This window comes from Rhincodon typus, chromosome 10, assembly GCF_021869965.1.
Source record: "Rhincodon typus isolate 14 chromosome 10, sRhiTyp1.1, whole genome shotgun sequence".
NCBI lineage: Eukaryota > Metazoa > Chordata > Chondrichthyes > Orectolobiformes > Rhincodontidae > Rhincodon > Rhincodon typus.
Genome location: NC_063341.1, coordinates 11,616,082 through 11,632,715, shown reverse-complemented (window position 1 = coordinate 11,632,715; position 16,634 = coordinate 11,616,082). Strand labels below are relative to the sequence as shown.

At 40.5% G+C, this 16,634-nt stretch overlaps 1 protein-coding gene across 1 annotated transcript in view; it reads left to right on the top strand.

Moving 5' to 3' along the window:
- tsen15 (TSEN15 tRNA splicing endonuclease subunit) overlaps positions 1-13,409 on the top strand; it is a 55,436-nt gene extending 42,027 nt beyond the window's left edge. The window contains exon 4 of the mRNA XM_048602143.1: positions 12,308-13,409. Within this exon, the coding sequence (XP_048458100.1) occupies positions 12,308-12,497 (190 nt within the window). The 3' untranslated portion in view covers positions 12,498-13,409. The remainder of the gene's footprint in view (positions 1-12,307) is intronic.
- Positions 13,410-16,634: the final 3,225 nt, after the last annotated feature.

The window sequence follows — 16,634 nt, the reverse complement described above, 5'->3', positions numbered from 1 at the left end:
TTTTCTGATGAAGGGTCTAGGCCCGAAACGTCAGCCTCTCTGCTCCTGTTAATCAGCTGTTAATCATTTTGGAGTGAAAACTATATAAGAATCGTTTGGTTAATGAGTACTACCGGGTGGTGGCTTAAGAAAATTCAGAAACTTGCTTTTCCACTTTCCTCCATGTAGTTTATTTATGGATCATTATTCCATTGTGTTCTTGCTCATGCAAAATTCAAGAGGATGCTGTTCTAAATATCTTGAAACTTATTACAGGTCCATTGTCCTCATCACTGTGCTTATGCCCTGGTCCATGGGTTGCTGTTGCCCAAATGTCAGTGTTTGTAGCACAGAAACAGAGCATCCATGCTGGTCTGTAGATTTTTAAATCAACCTATACAGACATGCTATGACACCTCTGGTGCAGGTGTTACTTAAACCCAGACCTTCTGGCTCAGACATGGGAATACAATCACTGCAATACAAGAGCTCTTATGCCAGTCTATACGCTGTTCTACATGAGCCTCCTACCCTTTTAATTCAATGTCTGTCGACATATCCTTTCTCCCTCAAGTGCATATCTAGATTACCTTTAGATGTGTCTATGCATTTTGCATAGTCACTCACCATCTCAGCTACTCTTGGTGGCAAAGAGTTCTTCTGGCTCCAGTTTCATTAAAATATGGATATTTTACGAGGTACTTTAGCACATTGTGGTGTTCTGTATTTCCTGCTGCTTAGCATGGTGCATGTTGCGAGGGGAAGGCTTGCTGGTGGGGGAATTGCACTTCCTGGAATACAATAATGTTTTTATTTAAAATTTGACTGGATTCTGATGTTTGTAATTTCCAGTAGTGTTAGGTAAAGACTGATTGAATGAGCAAAACAAGCCAGAGGCCAAGTTTACTGTCCTGAACAAAATATTGCAGTATTGAGCAAAGGAATATTGACATGAAAGTGAGTTTTATAAAATACCTGCTAATGAGGAAAACAAAAAGTAATGTAATGAAATTGAACAAAATGAGAGGCAAATGGAAGTCTCATTGGAGAAAGAATCAGAACTTCTTCAAGGTGGACATTCCTGGAAGAGAAGTAGCAGTGAATGAAACACAAAATCAAGAACAAAGTATTTAATTAAAGGCAAGTCCAAGTAGGTTCATTCCTTATGTTATTTGAGAAAAATCTTGTTTGTTCTATTCTAATTTATTACTGTTCTATTCTGTCTAATTAGGTACATTTTCTAGCTCAAACTGTATATTTAGCATCGTCTTGTTTGTGGCTGGGTAATGGCAGTGGAAACACCATATCCTTTATATCATTGATTTGCGTTCAGTTGTTCTGCATCTCAAAGGTCTGATAAATGCACAATTAAAACTAAAATGCTGAACACTGTTTTTATTAATGAGTTAAAGAAGTGTTGCACCATGTGCCTTTTTATTCAGTTTTACCATGAAGTACAAAGAACAGCACAGGAACAGGTCCTTTGGCCCACCAAGACTTTGCTGACACATGATGCCTTTCTAAACTAAATACCATTTGCCTGAATGCTTCCCATATCCCTCTATTCCCTTCCTTTCACATAGCTGTCAAGATGCCTCTTAAAAATTGCTATTGCATCCGTCTCCACCACCACCTTTGACAACTCATACCAGGTACTTACCCTTTCACCTCAAACCTATGTCCCTAGATTGACATTTCTACCCTGGGAAACAGACTCTGACTATCCATTCTATCCATGCCTCTCATAATTTGCCAACTTCTATCAGGTCTTCCTCATCCTTCAATGTTCAAGTGAAAACAAGCCAAGTTTGTCCATTCTCTCCTCATAGCTAATACTCTCCAAACTAGGCAACATCCTGGCAAACCTTTTCTGTACCCTGTCCAAAGCCTCCACATCCTTCTGGTATTGTGGTGACCAGAACTGTATGCAATATACAAAATGTGGCTTAACTAAAGTTATATACAGCTGTAACATGACCTGCCAGTTTTTATACTGCATGCCCCGACCGATGAAGGCAAGCATGCTGTACACTTTCTTGACCGTCTTATCCACTTGCATTGCCATATTTTTCCAAGTACAGCAACACTTTCCTCCTTTTTAAAAGTATGACTTCTGAGAATGCAATTTGATTAATTGCATGGGGATAAAATAACAGCTAATCATAGAACACTTACAAGAATGATTAGTTGGTGCCTTATAAGGGATAATGAGCTGTGCATAGTGGTATTATAATTATCCAAATCTGTTAAGGCAGTGCCAAATTTTCAAGAGTTTAACGTAATGACATTCAGCAAAGTACATTTTACTAACTAGTTTATGGAGAAGTGAGGAAGTTCTGCAAAGGAGAGATCTGTAAGAATAGATTTCTAGTTGCGGAGTTTAAGCCCCAAATAAGAAAAAAGACAATAAACGTTGGACCATATCACTCTCCCATCACTACCTTCTTGGACTCTCAAAGGATCAATAATTCTATTCATCTTTTAAGGTTCCCTATAAAATATCCATTTACTTGTGAACAAGACTCTTAACATTTAACTCTGGCTAAAACTTGGCTTGTGGATCTCTACTTCTCCTGCATCCTTTGAAACGTTCCTTCAAAATTGGCTTCTTGATCAAGTTTTTGATCAGTTGTTCTAATGACCCAGTTGTTTTAATGACTAAAGAGTCATTGGAGTGTTTATTGCATTTGCACATCGGGACCAAGTGGAAACCTGGCACAGTTGACTCTGGGAATTGCCCTAGAAATTGGATTTTCTACTGGTAGCTGGTTCCACCTAGAAGTCCAGTGAAGTTGGAGAATTTAGAAGGTCCTGACTCACGAGCTTAATTGTTACTGAGGGAAAAGTTACAAGATTAAAAGTCTGCTGTAACTGTTGGGTAACTATTAAACTGAATCCCTTCCCACTGACTCACCAACGATTCCCCAACTATATCCTCCAAACTGACTGGACAGCCATTTGACGACCCAAACTACTGTAAGGTCTCATCCATTTATCTGACAATCTATCCAACCTTGCACCATTATCCCTCACTATCCTGGCACATTGCCCCTTTACTGCTTATTTATCTCTGTCAGGTTGCCTTTGGGGCCTTTAGCTCCTGAAATTTGAAAGCAAGTGGAATAAAAAAGGGGGTGTTGTAGCCTACAATGCAATCTTAAACTGAGTTCTGACTTTGAGATCCAGATATGGTGATGAATTGAAAAATGTAAAAGTGAATTTCACAACGTAGTTCCTAAAATCAGTAAGAAATTGACTTGCTTAGCATTTCTTATAATGTTACTACAGAAGACTTCCACTGCTCTCTGTGTTCTCTACACTGTTGGCCGTTTCTGTTTAGGTTTGTCCAACATTATATTCCAAAGGTGCACATGTTCCCACCATCTACATGTGCCAAGAAACCTGTGATTGGATACTATTCTAACATTACCAGACCAAACAGATTTTACTTATGCATTTCTCATTTAATACATTATGCTGGTGTTGCATTCTTAAGTGAAACACTGCTTTCCATCTAAATTTCTGTTTGCACTATGCTTTCATTCCAAAATATGCCCCAATAACATCCGTCTAAATAAGATTTATTTCTACAGATTTTAAATCTGCCTTAAATTTAAAAACAGTTGCCTTTGTCAAATATTTGCAGCTGAAAGCATAAAGATAGGATATAAACAGGAGAAGGTTTATGTAATATTTCACTGGGGTATATGATCAGACAGGTTGCCTGTTTGGTTGCGCAGAGAGTGATCTACTTCCAAGGTTTTGGTTTTGACTTCTTAAGCTAGCTGCCTCACAAAACAGATTCACAATTGGAAATTGTGCTGTGCAGAATACAGTGAGACTTTATGTTCCTTTCACTGTTTTGTTTCCAGTTGGATGCACTGCATGCTGCTTCCTTAATTGACATTTAAATCTGATCTGTGATACTGGTTCTGATCATTTCAGGAAAACACTTCCAAGCTATTAATTTTTTTAACTTTTACAAAAACATTTTGTGAATTGCTACTTTGAGTTTCTTTTATTATGTCGCATTGTTTTCTCACTCTCTTTGGTTGTGATCTTTGTTTATTTTTCCTGACTCTCTGAGGTTCTCTGTATGATGCTGTTTAAAACTCTCAGAACTTTGTGACGATACTGAGACTTGGTCCTTATATTTTCTCATTAACCTGTTCAGAGATGTTATTATACACCTTCTGTGACTTGAACTCTGGTCTCCTGGTTCAGAGGTAGGGACACTAACATTGCATCACAAGTTCCTCCATTGAGATTTAGTCCTTAAGGTCACATGCAGCAGATGCAGGGAATAGATAAAGTGGAGGCAGGGAGGTTGTTTCTGCTAGCAGGTGAAGCTAGGACTAGAGGGCATTGCCTCAAAATAAAGGGAAGCAGATGTAGGACTGAGGTCAGGATGAACTTCTTCACCCAAAGGGTTGTGAATCTGTGGAATTCCCTGCCCAGTGAAGCGGTTGAAGCTACCTCACTGAATGTTTTTAAGGCAAGGCTAGATAAATTTTTGAACAGTAAAGGAATTAAGGGTTATGGTGAGTGGGTGGGTAAGTGGAGCTGAGTCTCAAAGATCAGCCATGATCTTATTAAATGGCGGGGCAGGCTCGAGGGGCCAGATGGCCTACTCCTGCTCCTAGTTCTTATGTTCTTATGTCCTGGAGTCCTGATTGTGGAAGAGCAGTTCTCTGATTATTGTGAGTCTAGGAACCATTTTCCAGGCTCAGGTTTTGTTTACTTCACAGTTTCAAGTTGAAATCAATCTCGCTTTTAAATCTCTCTCAGTTTTCTCTTATAGTGAAAATCTTAAGGCTGTAACAGTGAGACTGCCATCAGTTGGACATGCTCTTGTATGTTGAAGTCTTACATTTTTTAGCAAGGCAAGCTGCTGGAAGTGGAAACGAGGGTCTCTGGACCTGATGGATAGGGAAAGCAAGTGTATCTCCTTCATCTGATTGTGAAATGAATGGTGCAAGCATTGAAAGGAAGTGTCAATTAGTGGGGAAATGCAGCATCGAATTCGGTACAGAAATAGAGGGGGAAATGAAAGTATTGGACAAAGAATCAAATTGAATTCATTGAATCATTTATTGTCATGTGAATTCAATATAAAATACAGTGAAAAGTGTGCACTGTCACCATGCATAGGCACCATTCACATTGACTTAAAATAAAGTTTAAAAAAATAACTTAAAAAGAATCTAACTTTTCATTCTCTGTTGCTGCAGTCCTGCTCTGGGCAATGCTAGCCCATGCTATACTGCTGGCACAGTCTTGCGGAAAGATAAAATCATGTTTAACACTTTTTAAAAGCCCAATAATAATTACTTCCTGAAGGCATGAGACTCCACACTTGTAATAGATAATTTTCTGTGCCAGAGATCAGCAGTATTAAACACTTATCACATTGTTGAAAAGGTATTTAAATTGGAATAGACCATCCAACTTTATACTTATTACACTAGTATAGCAACTTCATGTGAGTTAGTGCACGTCCATGATGAGCCAGACAGTGAGCTGCTGTTTTATTAAGTTAATGGCAGAATGACAAAAGTTAGACAGTAACTATTGGATAGTTAACCTCCCATCTGTTCCCTTACCTCAGCCTGCAAGTACCACTATGTTAGCCACTATGTTACTTTGACGGTAACATCTGGGGAAATATTTCACAAGGTACCCTGAGAAAGACATTAAATTGGCTAAGGAATAGAGTCAAAACGTTGTGAATCTTTGTGATTTAACGGTCAGTTTTTACTGTCATTTTATACAAATATGTTTAATACTTTGTGCCAAGCAGTTTGAATTTGGAAGGAAAGGCACTTCTTTTACTAGTATTAAAATCATTACAGTACTGCCCTTTGTTAACAATTTTCATAGGGAAGAAATAGTTTACTCTGGCTCAGACTAGCTGGCCATCTTCTTCTCACTCTGTGCCAACATTCATATCTAAGCCGTAGCCATAGAGCAGGAAATTATCCTATTAAAATACAGCAAACTTTTTGTTAACCGGCACCTATGGGACCAGGAATGTGCCGATTGATCAAATATTCGGGATAATCAAGAGGTCCACATAATCAATGTAAAAATGCACTATGTAATAGAAATGCAATACAGGGCTATATACATCACTGTTATACTTTATTTACTGCATAAAACATTTAAATAATAATGCAAATTTGCCTTAAGTAAAACATAATGGCAGAGAGCCTTCTCACTTGCACCCTCCAACTGTCTACTCGGACATTGTGGTAGATTGCAGTATTTGAGGAGAAGTTGCCTTGAAATTGAATCAACTGTTGATATTTCGTGTGGCCATTCAATTGAACAAAAGTATATTTACATTGAGGTAAATAAACTTTTAAAAAACTTTATTAATTGAACAGAATCATACAGTAAACTTCACAGTATTTGAGGTGTATAATTTTTGCCGGTTTAATGAGAATGCTGGTTCGTAAGGTGCCAGTTAAAACAAAGTTTTGCTGCAGGAGCGGAATTGTATTCCACCTCAGTTTGTAACCCTGTGGTTCAGCAGCATATCTCTCACTGTAACATTACCATCAAACAGGGAACCAGCCCTATTTCATTGGGGAATGTATAAGATTATGCCAGGAGCAGTACCAGGCATATTTAAAACATGCAGTGAAACTACAATAAGCTTGCTAAATAGCAACAGCAGTATGTTACAGACTGACCACGGTGATCCAACAAAGATCAGCTTAAAATTCCATTGACTTGAACACATCTAGTCTCAGATGGTGGTTGACAATTAAACAAGAGGATGATACTCCATGATGGTGCAGCCCAGTGCATTGTAGCAAATGACAAAATTGAAGCATTTGCAGCCATCTTCAACAGGAAAATGCCCAGTGAATGTTCCATACTAGATGTGGTATTAAGGCATCTTTTGAACATTTGTGCCATCTGTGATTCTGGGCAGCTCAGGTGGAGGCCATAATGGGTCATCTGCTAAATGCTCCAGGCTGAGGGTAGTTATGAATACTTCAGCCTTGTCTGTTGGACTGACATGCTGGGCTCCTGTATCATTGAGGATAGAGATGACACAGTGTGGAGCTGGAGGAACACAGCAGGCCAGGCAGCATCAGAGGAGCAAGAAATTGCTGAAGGAGGGTCCTGACCTGAAACGTCAGCTTTCCTGTTCCTCTGATGCTGACTGGCCTGCTGTGTTCCTCCAGCTCCACACTGTGTTATCTCAGACTCCAGCATCGGCAGTTCTTACTATGTCTCATTGAGGATGGAGATGTTTGTGGACGTTTCTGACTCCAGTTAACTGTTTAATTATCAATAGCCATTCACCACTGGGTGAATATTATAGGACTGCAGTGCTCCACTGGATGTGGGATTGTATAGCTTTGTCTACTGCATGCTGCTTACACTGTTCACCATGCATCTAATCCTGTGTTGTAGCTTCATAGGGTTGGCACCTGATTTTACTTTTACCTGATGATCTTCCTGACATGCTTTTTTGCACTTCTGTCTGAATTAGAGTCAATCCCCTGGCTTATAGTAACGCAGAGTGAGAGATATGCCAGGCCACGAAATGCCAAATTGTGGTTCAATGCATTTTTGCCGTTGATGGCCCACTGTGTCTCAGGGATGCCTAATTTGAGTTGCTAGAGATGTTCTGAATCTAGCCTGCTTAGTGCAGTGGTAATGTCACAAAACAATAGAGGACATCCTGAGTATTAAGAAAGGTCCCTGTCTCCATAAAATATTGTGTTTTGGCCACTCTGACAATAGTGTCATAAAGAGTTATATCTGTGACAAGAAGATTGGTGATGCTCACCACCTGCTGCAGATACAATCTGGCCAATACATCCTCTAGGACTTGGCCAGCTTACTCAGTAGTGGTGCTACTGTAGGTAATGAGCACTAAAGTTCCCCACCCAGAGTACATTCTAGGCTCTTGACATAAATTGTGTTCAACATGGAGGACTGTATGAAATGAATATCCTAAATGTGGTTGAGAGGAACATTATTAAATAAAATTTGACACTTGTACAGGGTTATGAAGTGATCAAAACATTTGGCCTTAAGTAGCATCTTAAGTGGGGAGAGAGAGCAGGAGAGAACCCAAGCCTTGTGGCATGGACAATTGAAAACACGGCCAGCAATGGTGGAACAATTTAAAATTGGAATATTAAAGAGGACAGAATTGGAGCAGCATATATGTCCTGGGAAGTTGTATGACTGGGAATTCTGCGAGGATTGGGAATGTTGAGGCCTTGCAGTGTTTTAAAGGCTAGGATTAGATATTTAAAGGTGAGGCATTGCCGAACAGGAAACCCATATCAGTCGTAGAGCACAGCAGTAATGGATGAACTTGACCTGGTATATGTTAGGATATATGTAGCAAATTTTTGGCTGAATTCAAGTTTATAGAGGATGGAAGCAGGGATATCAGCCAGGAAATACTCAAGTCCAGACATAGCAAAAGAATGATTGACGTATTCTGCAACAAGCAGGCTGAGACAGGGTAGAGACAGTGATACTACTGGAAGCGGAAGCAGGCAGTTATTTGGCTCCGAGTTTATCTCTGGTTAAATAGTCTGGTTCAGCTTCACACAGTGTCAGGGTGAGCGATGGAGCTGGTGGCTAGGGAATGGAGGACACCATGGATATTTTTTGGTGATTCACTCTTGCATGTTGGTTGTCTTCTTGCGGAAGCGGTTACAAAACATTCAGTTTTTCCTTGGCCATGTTTTGAGATGGGTTGAGGTGTGGAATGAATGGGAGAGGTAACGCTTGGTCTGTGTGATATCTGGATTGGTTTTAAAGGGAGTTGAAGAGGAAATGACCAGTGTATTTTTCTTGCTTTTTTTATTTTTTCCTGTGTGTTACCTCTAGTGGGAGATTACATGGTCATGAGATATTGTGGTGGGAGTAGGGGCAGTGGTAATGGTGGGAAAGAGGAAGAGTGTGTGAGGTTAAAGCTGAAGTTGTGATGCTGTGGCCAGTTGATCTTTCACTGACCCTTCATTTTGTATATTTGAGGGCGTGATGTCATGGGTGAAATTATGAGCAATTTTGAATGTTAGAACTCCGTGATTTCAGCTCATCCTGAAACTCGGCGACGTTTATTTTTGCTCTAGTTTGGAAGCCAAAGAATTTATAGTAATGAAGAAGTTCAAGAGAATTTTTTTCTTATTTTTGCAAGAGCCTACCTCCGGTGGCGATTATGACTACGTCATCGTAAACTTCAAATGGCAACTTGTTAGCATTTTGTTAATTTACCCTGAATTCTGGGTGGCTATTGTACTGAGGCCAGTGAAAGTCTCCTCTCTCTGGTGACTGTAAGACTTTGAAAGATGGCTTTCATTTTATAGTGGCTGCAGATCGATAGACTAAAATCACTCATTATATTACACCAAAGCAAAATACTGGAAACCTAATATAAATGTTAAAGACATTCAGAGAGCCAAACAGTATCTGTGGAGAATCGATGCTTCAGGTCATTGACCTTCCCTTCCTTTGCTGATGGAAGATCAAGGGATGAACAGCAGTCAGGGAACAAGGACAGGAAAGGTTGAAGAACGGGAATGAGATAGGAATCCACGTATTGGTAGTGAATTAGGAATTTCACTTGGGGCATGGAAATGTCATGCCATTGCAGCCGTTGTTGCTGACCTGAAGTTAGCAAAACAGACTGCAAAGGACATTGAGAGAATTCTTTCTATTGAGACATTCTACCTGAAACTATATACTTTACAAGACTAGTATTGCATCATCCATTGTTGAATCCTCATCTTGATCATCACAAAGGCCACTTTTCTCTGTATAGTACAATGCCACATCTTTATTTTGATGGGTCTGTTTCATCACCTGGATTACGATTAGATTTTCAAATGGCTTTCGATAAGGCGTTATATAATGGACCCTTAAGTAATCTCGGAGTGATAGGGGCTGATGAGCGTGTGAAACATTTCTAATATTACAAAAAGGTTTGATATAACAGAACGCGTTTCCATGTGTGGGAAAACTAAACTGGGACCCACAAATATAAGCCAGTGAGCAACTCGGGAGCACTATTCCCTGAGGGTTCATGCATGTTAGAATCCGTACAGTGTGGAAGCAGGCCATTAGGCCCATCAAGTCCACACTGACCTTCTGAAGACCGTCCCACCCACACCCAGCCCTGCTTCCCTGTCCTTCTAACCCTGCATTTCTGACAGCTAATCCACCCAGCCTACACATCTCTGGACTCTTATGGGCAATTTAGCATGGCCAGTCAACCTAATGTGCGCATCTTTGGACTGTGGAAGAAAACCGGAGCACCCGGAGGAAACCCACGCAGACACGGGGAGAATGTGCAAATTCCACACAGACAGTTGCCTGAGGCTGGAATCAAACATGGGTCCCTGGCACTGTGAGGCAACAGTGCTAGCCACTGTGCGCCCCAATGGTGATTGGAATGCTGATACTGTTTGCAGTATTGACTTCCAGTTCTGCAGTGGGTGCTGCACACCGACCTCCGAGGCGTGCGCAGAAGGAAACTAAAATTAGCAGGAGTGCCTCTCAGAAGTAATGTGCTCAGCCAGTGAATGGTTAAGGTATTCAACTCACTACTACAAGGTGTAATTGAGGTAGGAAAGTATTGTATTGTTATGCTAATAAAATGAGATGAAGATGGCTGGGAGGTTTATATGGAGCATGAAAATCACCATGGTCCAGTTAGACCAAATGGCCTGTTTCTATGCTGTAAATTCTATACCATTTCAGAGTTGCTGCTTGCCTAATTTTGGGCCAATGCCAGTTGCAGCAGATGGACATTTACATGTCAAAAGAAGCTAATATTTGATATCAAATTGGATGATACATTTCATAACTGTGCAACCATCTGGTTCCTGTGCAATGTATTTTAATGGCAGGCAATCTGCTCTGCAGAGAGCCCATCATTCTGGGCTAATCTCTCGTGAACTTCAATACCAATTAATATAACTATAAAGTCCTTTCAAACTAACACAAGATGTGAAGACAGTAAATCTGTTGAGTGTTCTTAAAAAGAATGTTCTTTCTATGTTTCTAAAAAATGCTTGTTCTGCTTTTGGCAGTTAGGGGAAGAAGAAACTGAACACTGTATCAAACAAGCAAGATTAAAACTTGGTTAAGAGGAAGTACGATTTGAAGACAGTTTTGTAGGAAGAATTGAAGAAATTGCAAGAAGGTGTTACCCATTTGACCTGGAAGAGATTTTGATGGATGTTATGTTGATATGAAGGTGACTTTGGTATGCAAAAGGATTTACTCTGAAAAGCACAGACCATAGTAATGTATAGGAAATATTGGTTAGGATAAAGAATCAGTTCTTTGAACTGTACATTCCCACATTGAATTGGTGGGGGTTGCCCAGCACAGTATTTCAGCCTTTAATGTCGGAACATATCTGATTCATGGGGTCCGAGCGAAACAGTGGCTGTCATAGCTCCTATGTGCAAAATGTCGTTTTATATTTAAGGTTTAGAATTTGACAGGTTGGCAAGCCAATCACAATGCAGGGAGCTGGGGAGGGTTGCTTAATTATTTTGCTTTCTGTCTTACTTACTTCGATTCTTTCATTCTCACTTTCTCTCTTTTTCTCTCTCTCATGGTCAGAATGAGAAACGGATGTGTCATGGTCTCAAGTTGGTGCTGGCCAATTTAGATTATTGACTTATGAAATGAGTTAGATACAGATTAACAAGCAAAGTTTGAATCTTAGGAGGAAATGCAGTATTCTGTTCATTCACCATCTACACAAAGTGCACCAAGAAAATGGGTTTATTTTATAACTGGCACCATCTCTGAAGAATGAAAGAAGTCATTTGACAGGCAAGATCAGGGAGTCAAGTATACATGAGAGGCCATATTGTTAATTATAGATTTTCAATTTCCCACCTCTGCCATTCCTATAGTCTATACTTTGCGAATGCCTTTGCAATCATTTGTCATCACTAAACCTTGCAGTCCAGCAGTGCCAGAGAATCACTTGTACAGTTATTTCTGCTGCTTTTAATGTCACGTCTCTTGCATAGTGCTGCACAGTCAGAACTTAGCAAGAAATATAAATCGGTTTGGCTTTTCTGAAACTACTGAAAGTTCATTCAACCTGGGCTGAAATGTATTTTATTCATTTTCAACTGAATGATCAATCATTTTTCCTTAATTTTAGCTTATAACCTATCCATCATCTATAGTTTATGAAAAATATATACATCTAGACAGTTGTACTTTTGAGGAACAAACACAATTCCTTTTAAAACCTGAACTTGGGTAATTCCGTGCAACCATAAAAACCATAGCAATTAACAATTGTTAATTTTGTTTTTAGGATTAGAAAAATTATGGAAAGCATCTGCGACCAAAGTAGAAAGGAGTTCACGCTGGCCATTGTTGACTCAGACTCGACAGTTGTTTATTATCAACTTACCAATGGCTTTGTTGTACCAGACCCACCGGACAACGTTGAAGAGATAGACAGCAGACAGTGCAGAAAGAGACAGAAGAAGTTTCGGAGATGACCACTGTTCAATTTGTTAATACTAATACTGTTGTGAATTTTTTATTTCTCTGTGGAGAATTATAAGTTAAATATCTGCAAATCAATAATTCAATGGCATTGTATCAGTTGACTGTTTATGTCCTGTATTTACAGGTGTCTCATGGCCTTGCTTGTTGCTTTCACTATGATGGTATCATTCTATAATGGCTGTTACAGTCTTAACCTTTGTTTAAAAATTAGTTGCAGGAGTGTGACAGGTCTGATTATGCTGTATCGCAGTGTTGACATATTTAAAATATATGTATAAATTAAACTTGAGAAATTTAAAAATTGCATTGATTTTACTTTTTTTATTGTTAGGCCTCCCTGCTTCCTTGTTTCTGCCGAGAGAACTTCCATGCATGCCTCCTTCAGCAATGTTGGAAGAACTTTCTGCTTTTGGTCCCACTGATGACCTCCTGCCAGTCATGCTGATTTTCTGTGAAGTGAGAAGTTACATCATAAATCAGCAACATCTGACAAAATAAATCTGCTGATAGGACAATAAATGCAGTTATGACAAAGTTGAGTTTTGCTTTTCTGATGTAACGTACTCTGCATGGATTTGTGCCTTGTCACATCCACTAAACGATCTGATTTGGAAAGATAAACAAGTGTGGAATTGGTTTCAATCTGTACTTGTCTTAATCTATCACAGCCTTAAGTAGATTGAGTTAAGAACAAGTAATGATTGACTGACTCCCATTAAAACTAGCTGAGATTTTGAGCACTGAGACAAGGCGCTATGCCGTAAATCACTTGGGGGGAAAAAAAACAGGATTGTTTTTGTTTGTGATTGGTTGAATGATGTCAAAAGAAGCTATCCTTCCTGCCAGTATCCTTGTTTTGGATAATGGATTGTGAAAAGGAGAATAAAGGAAAGAAAATAAAATGCTGTCTTTATTGTGTATTTTTGTATTTAAACACTTGGCTTACATTTAATGCCTTCTAAAAGTCAGGGCTTGGCTGTGCTTCTCTTTTAACGTAACAGATGTGTTTTTTATTACACGAGGGCAACATCGATTTTGAATCAGAATTAGAAACGTCATTTCCATCAGATATTATAAGAATTTGACCATATTTCTCATTTGTACAGCCAAGGTTTTCAACATTGCTGTCAGGAGATTGTCATATTCCACAGACTTTGCAAACCTATGCTTTTAATAAAGAATCTAAGGTTAGTGGAAGAATGTAAACATTATCCAACTATTTTGAGCCACTGTGAATTGAGATATTAAGATCCGTATGTTCCGGACAGTTCCGACAATGATGTCTTGGTAGTTCTCCACAAGGTCGAAACTTCCAATAGGCTTTTACTTGGCACCTGGAACTTTCTGGCAAAGGCCTCAACTCTGAGTTAGAGTCAGAGACCTTAGAGGGGTCACTTACGTGAATGGTTAGCCAGGAAATATTAGATGAAGAGAAAGGCCAAGTATTAGAGGTGGAACTCCACCCCCTCCCCCACCCAATACCTGACACTGACTCCGCTGTGGATGCTGACAATCTGTCTCCCCACAGACACCCAATACCTTTCTCTTAATTGGACTTGTGACTAACTCCCCAATGGACAGCCAACTGATCCCCCCCCCTCTTGCCTGCCATCTGAACCCCACTCCATCTATCTGCCACCCAATTTGCCTCCCTCCCATCTGCCACCCCACCCTTCTAACCACTTGTACCATTTGCTCACCTGTTATCCCATCCTCCTGGCTGACAATGCACATTTGGTAGCTGCCAAAGTGGATTTGGGATCTTTAAACCTTGGAATATGGCAGCTAATGCCATTAAAAGGGGATGTGGTTTCTGCACCAATCCAATAAGTGCTGTCTACATGGTTTGCTGGTCTGCTTTTGGTTACGACAGGCTTTGGAAGTGTGGCCACAAAGCACCTGAAAAGATAAATGGTCAACTTTGTCCGATCTGGATCATTTTCAATCCAGGGTGGACGATTCAGGCCAAAGGGGCAAGGATTTTGACTGAGATTTTCAGCGTCTTCTTTCTTCCAAAAAAAGCTTTGCAGTGTGGTGGTTTTTGCTAATGTACATCTTGTTTGCAGCAGTGATTATCACATCTCTGCAAACAAGAAATGTTAACACCAAACAAAAATTAGCAGTGGAAATGATGCCTTTCTGTTAGTCAATAACACCACAGTACATTGACAAAAACAATCTTGCTGCTGGAAATATGGCTGAATATTGAAATGCAGTGGCTTTGTGTTTGGGGATGGGTAATAAATTAGCATGCTAATACAGAGGGAGTTTACCAACTTTTATTTTAACTTCTACATGCAAATAGACAATAATCTTGCATTCCATTTCATCTGGGCTAATTATATTTGTTGTCATACCAGTGTACTATGTTAAGTACAGTATACCAGTACTGCGATTAATAAAGCCACAGATTTGTGGGTGAATAAATAGGAGTGAGGGGAGATGTCATCAGAGTGAGACTGAGAGAGTAAGTAACTGGAAATTTGGGACAGGGTGTATGAAGCACTTTAATTAAGGTTTATTGCAAATGATAAGTCTCGAGAGCAAAAAGTGAATATGGGAGGAAATAAAGCACAAATTGAGCAAACTACCTGCACTGAGATCAAAGAATCATACTGTACAGAAGAGGCCATTCAGCTCATCAAGTATGTATTGCCAAAAATATACAATAGTACCACTTTCCCACACCAGGCATATAGCCTTGTATGTTATGACACTTAAAGTGCTTATCCAAGTAGTTTTTAAGGATAGTGAAATTTCCTGCCTCAACTACTCATTCTAGGCAGTGCACTCCAGACTCTCATCACCCTCCGGGTAAAAAAGGTTTTCCCTTAAATCTCCTCTAAACCTCTTGCCTTTCACCTTAATATTATGTCCCCTTGTCACTGGCCATACAACTTAGGGAGGGGGGTGGTGCATAGCTGCTATCTGTCCACTCTGTCTGTTTCCTCATAATCTCACATCTGTATCTGTACCCTCAACTTCTCTGCTCCAAAGAAAACCAACTAAGCTTATCTATCCTTTCTCCATCGCTGAAATGCTCCATCCCAAACAATATTGTGGTGATTCACCTTTGTGCCCCCTTCAGTTTAATCACATCCTTGCCATAATGTAGTGTATAGAACTGCACACAGCACTCTAGCTGTGAACTAACCAAAGTTCTGTACAGCTCCAACATTCCCTCCCTGCTCTTATAATCTATGCCATGACTGAGAAACACAAGCATCCTATATACCTTCTTAACCAGTCTATTATCCTTTCCTACAGCGTTCAGAGATCTATGGACAAGCACCCCAAGATTCTTCTGTTCCTGAGTTTCCTAGTGTCCTGCCATTCATTGAGTACGCCCTTGTCTTGTTCTCTCTTCCAAAGTGCACCACCTCACAATTATCAGGGTTAAATTTCATCTGACCAATCCATATATATCTTCCCATAAACTAACACCTTCCTTCTCCCTGTCAACCACCCAGCCAATCTTTGTTAAAACGGTGTAGAGCTGGATGAACACAGCAGGCCGAGCACGAAGGCTGATGTTTCGGGCCTAGACCCTTCTTCAGAAATGGGGGAGGGGAAATAAATAGGGAGAGAGGGGGAGGCAGATAGAAGATGGATAGAGAAGATAGGTGGAGAGGAGACAGACAGGTCAAAGAGGCGGTGATGGAGCCAGTAAAGGTGAGTGTAGGTGGGGAGTTAGGGAGGAGATAGGTCAGTCCAGGGAGGACGGACAGGCCAAGGGGGCGGGATGAGGTTAGTAGGTAGGAGATGGGGGTGGGGCTTGAGGTGGGAGGAGGGGATAGGTGGGAGGAAGGACAGGTTAGGGAGGCATGGACAAGCTGGGCTGGTTTTGGGATGCGGTAGGAGGAGGGGAGATTTTGAAGCTTGTGAAATCCACATTGATACCATTGGGCTGCAGTGTTCCCAAGCGGAATATGAGGTGCTGTTCCTGCAATCTTCGGGTGGCATCGTTGTGGCACTGCAGGAGGCCCAGGATGGACATGTCGTCTGAGGAATGGGAGGGGGAGTTGAAATGGTTCGCGACTGGGAGGTGCAGTTGTTTAGTGTGAACCGAGCGTAGGTGTTCTGCAAAGCGGTCCCCGAGCCTCCGCTTGGTTTCCCCGGAAGCCACA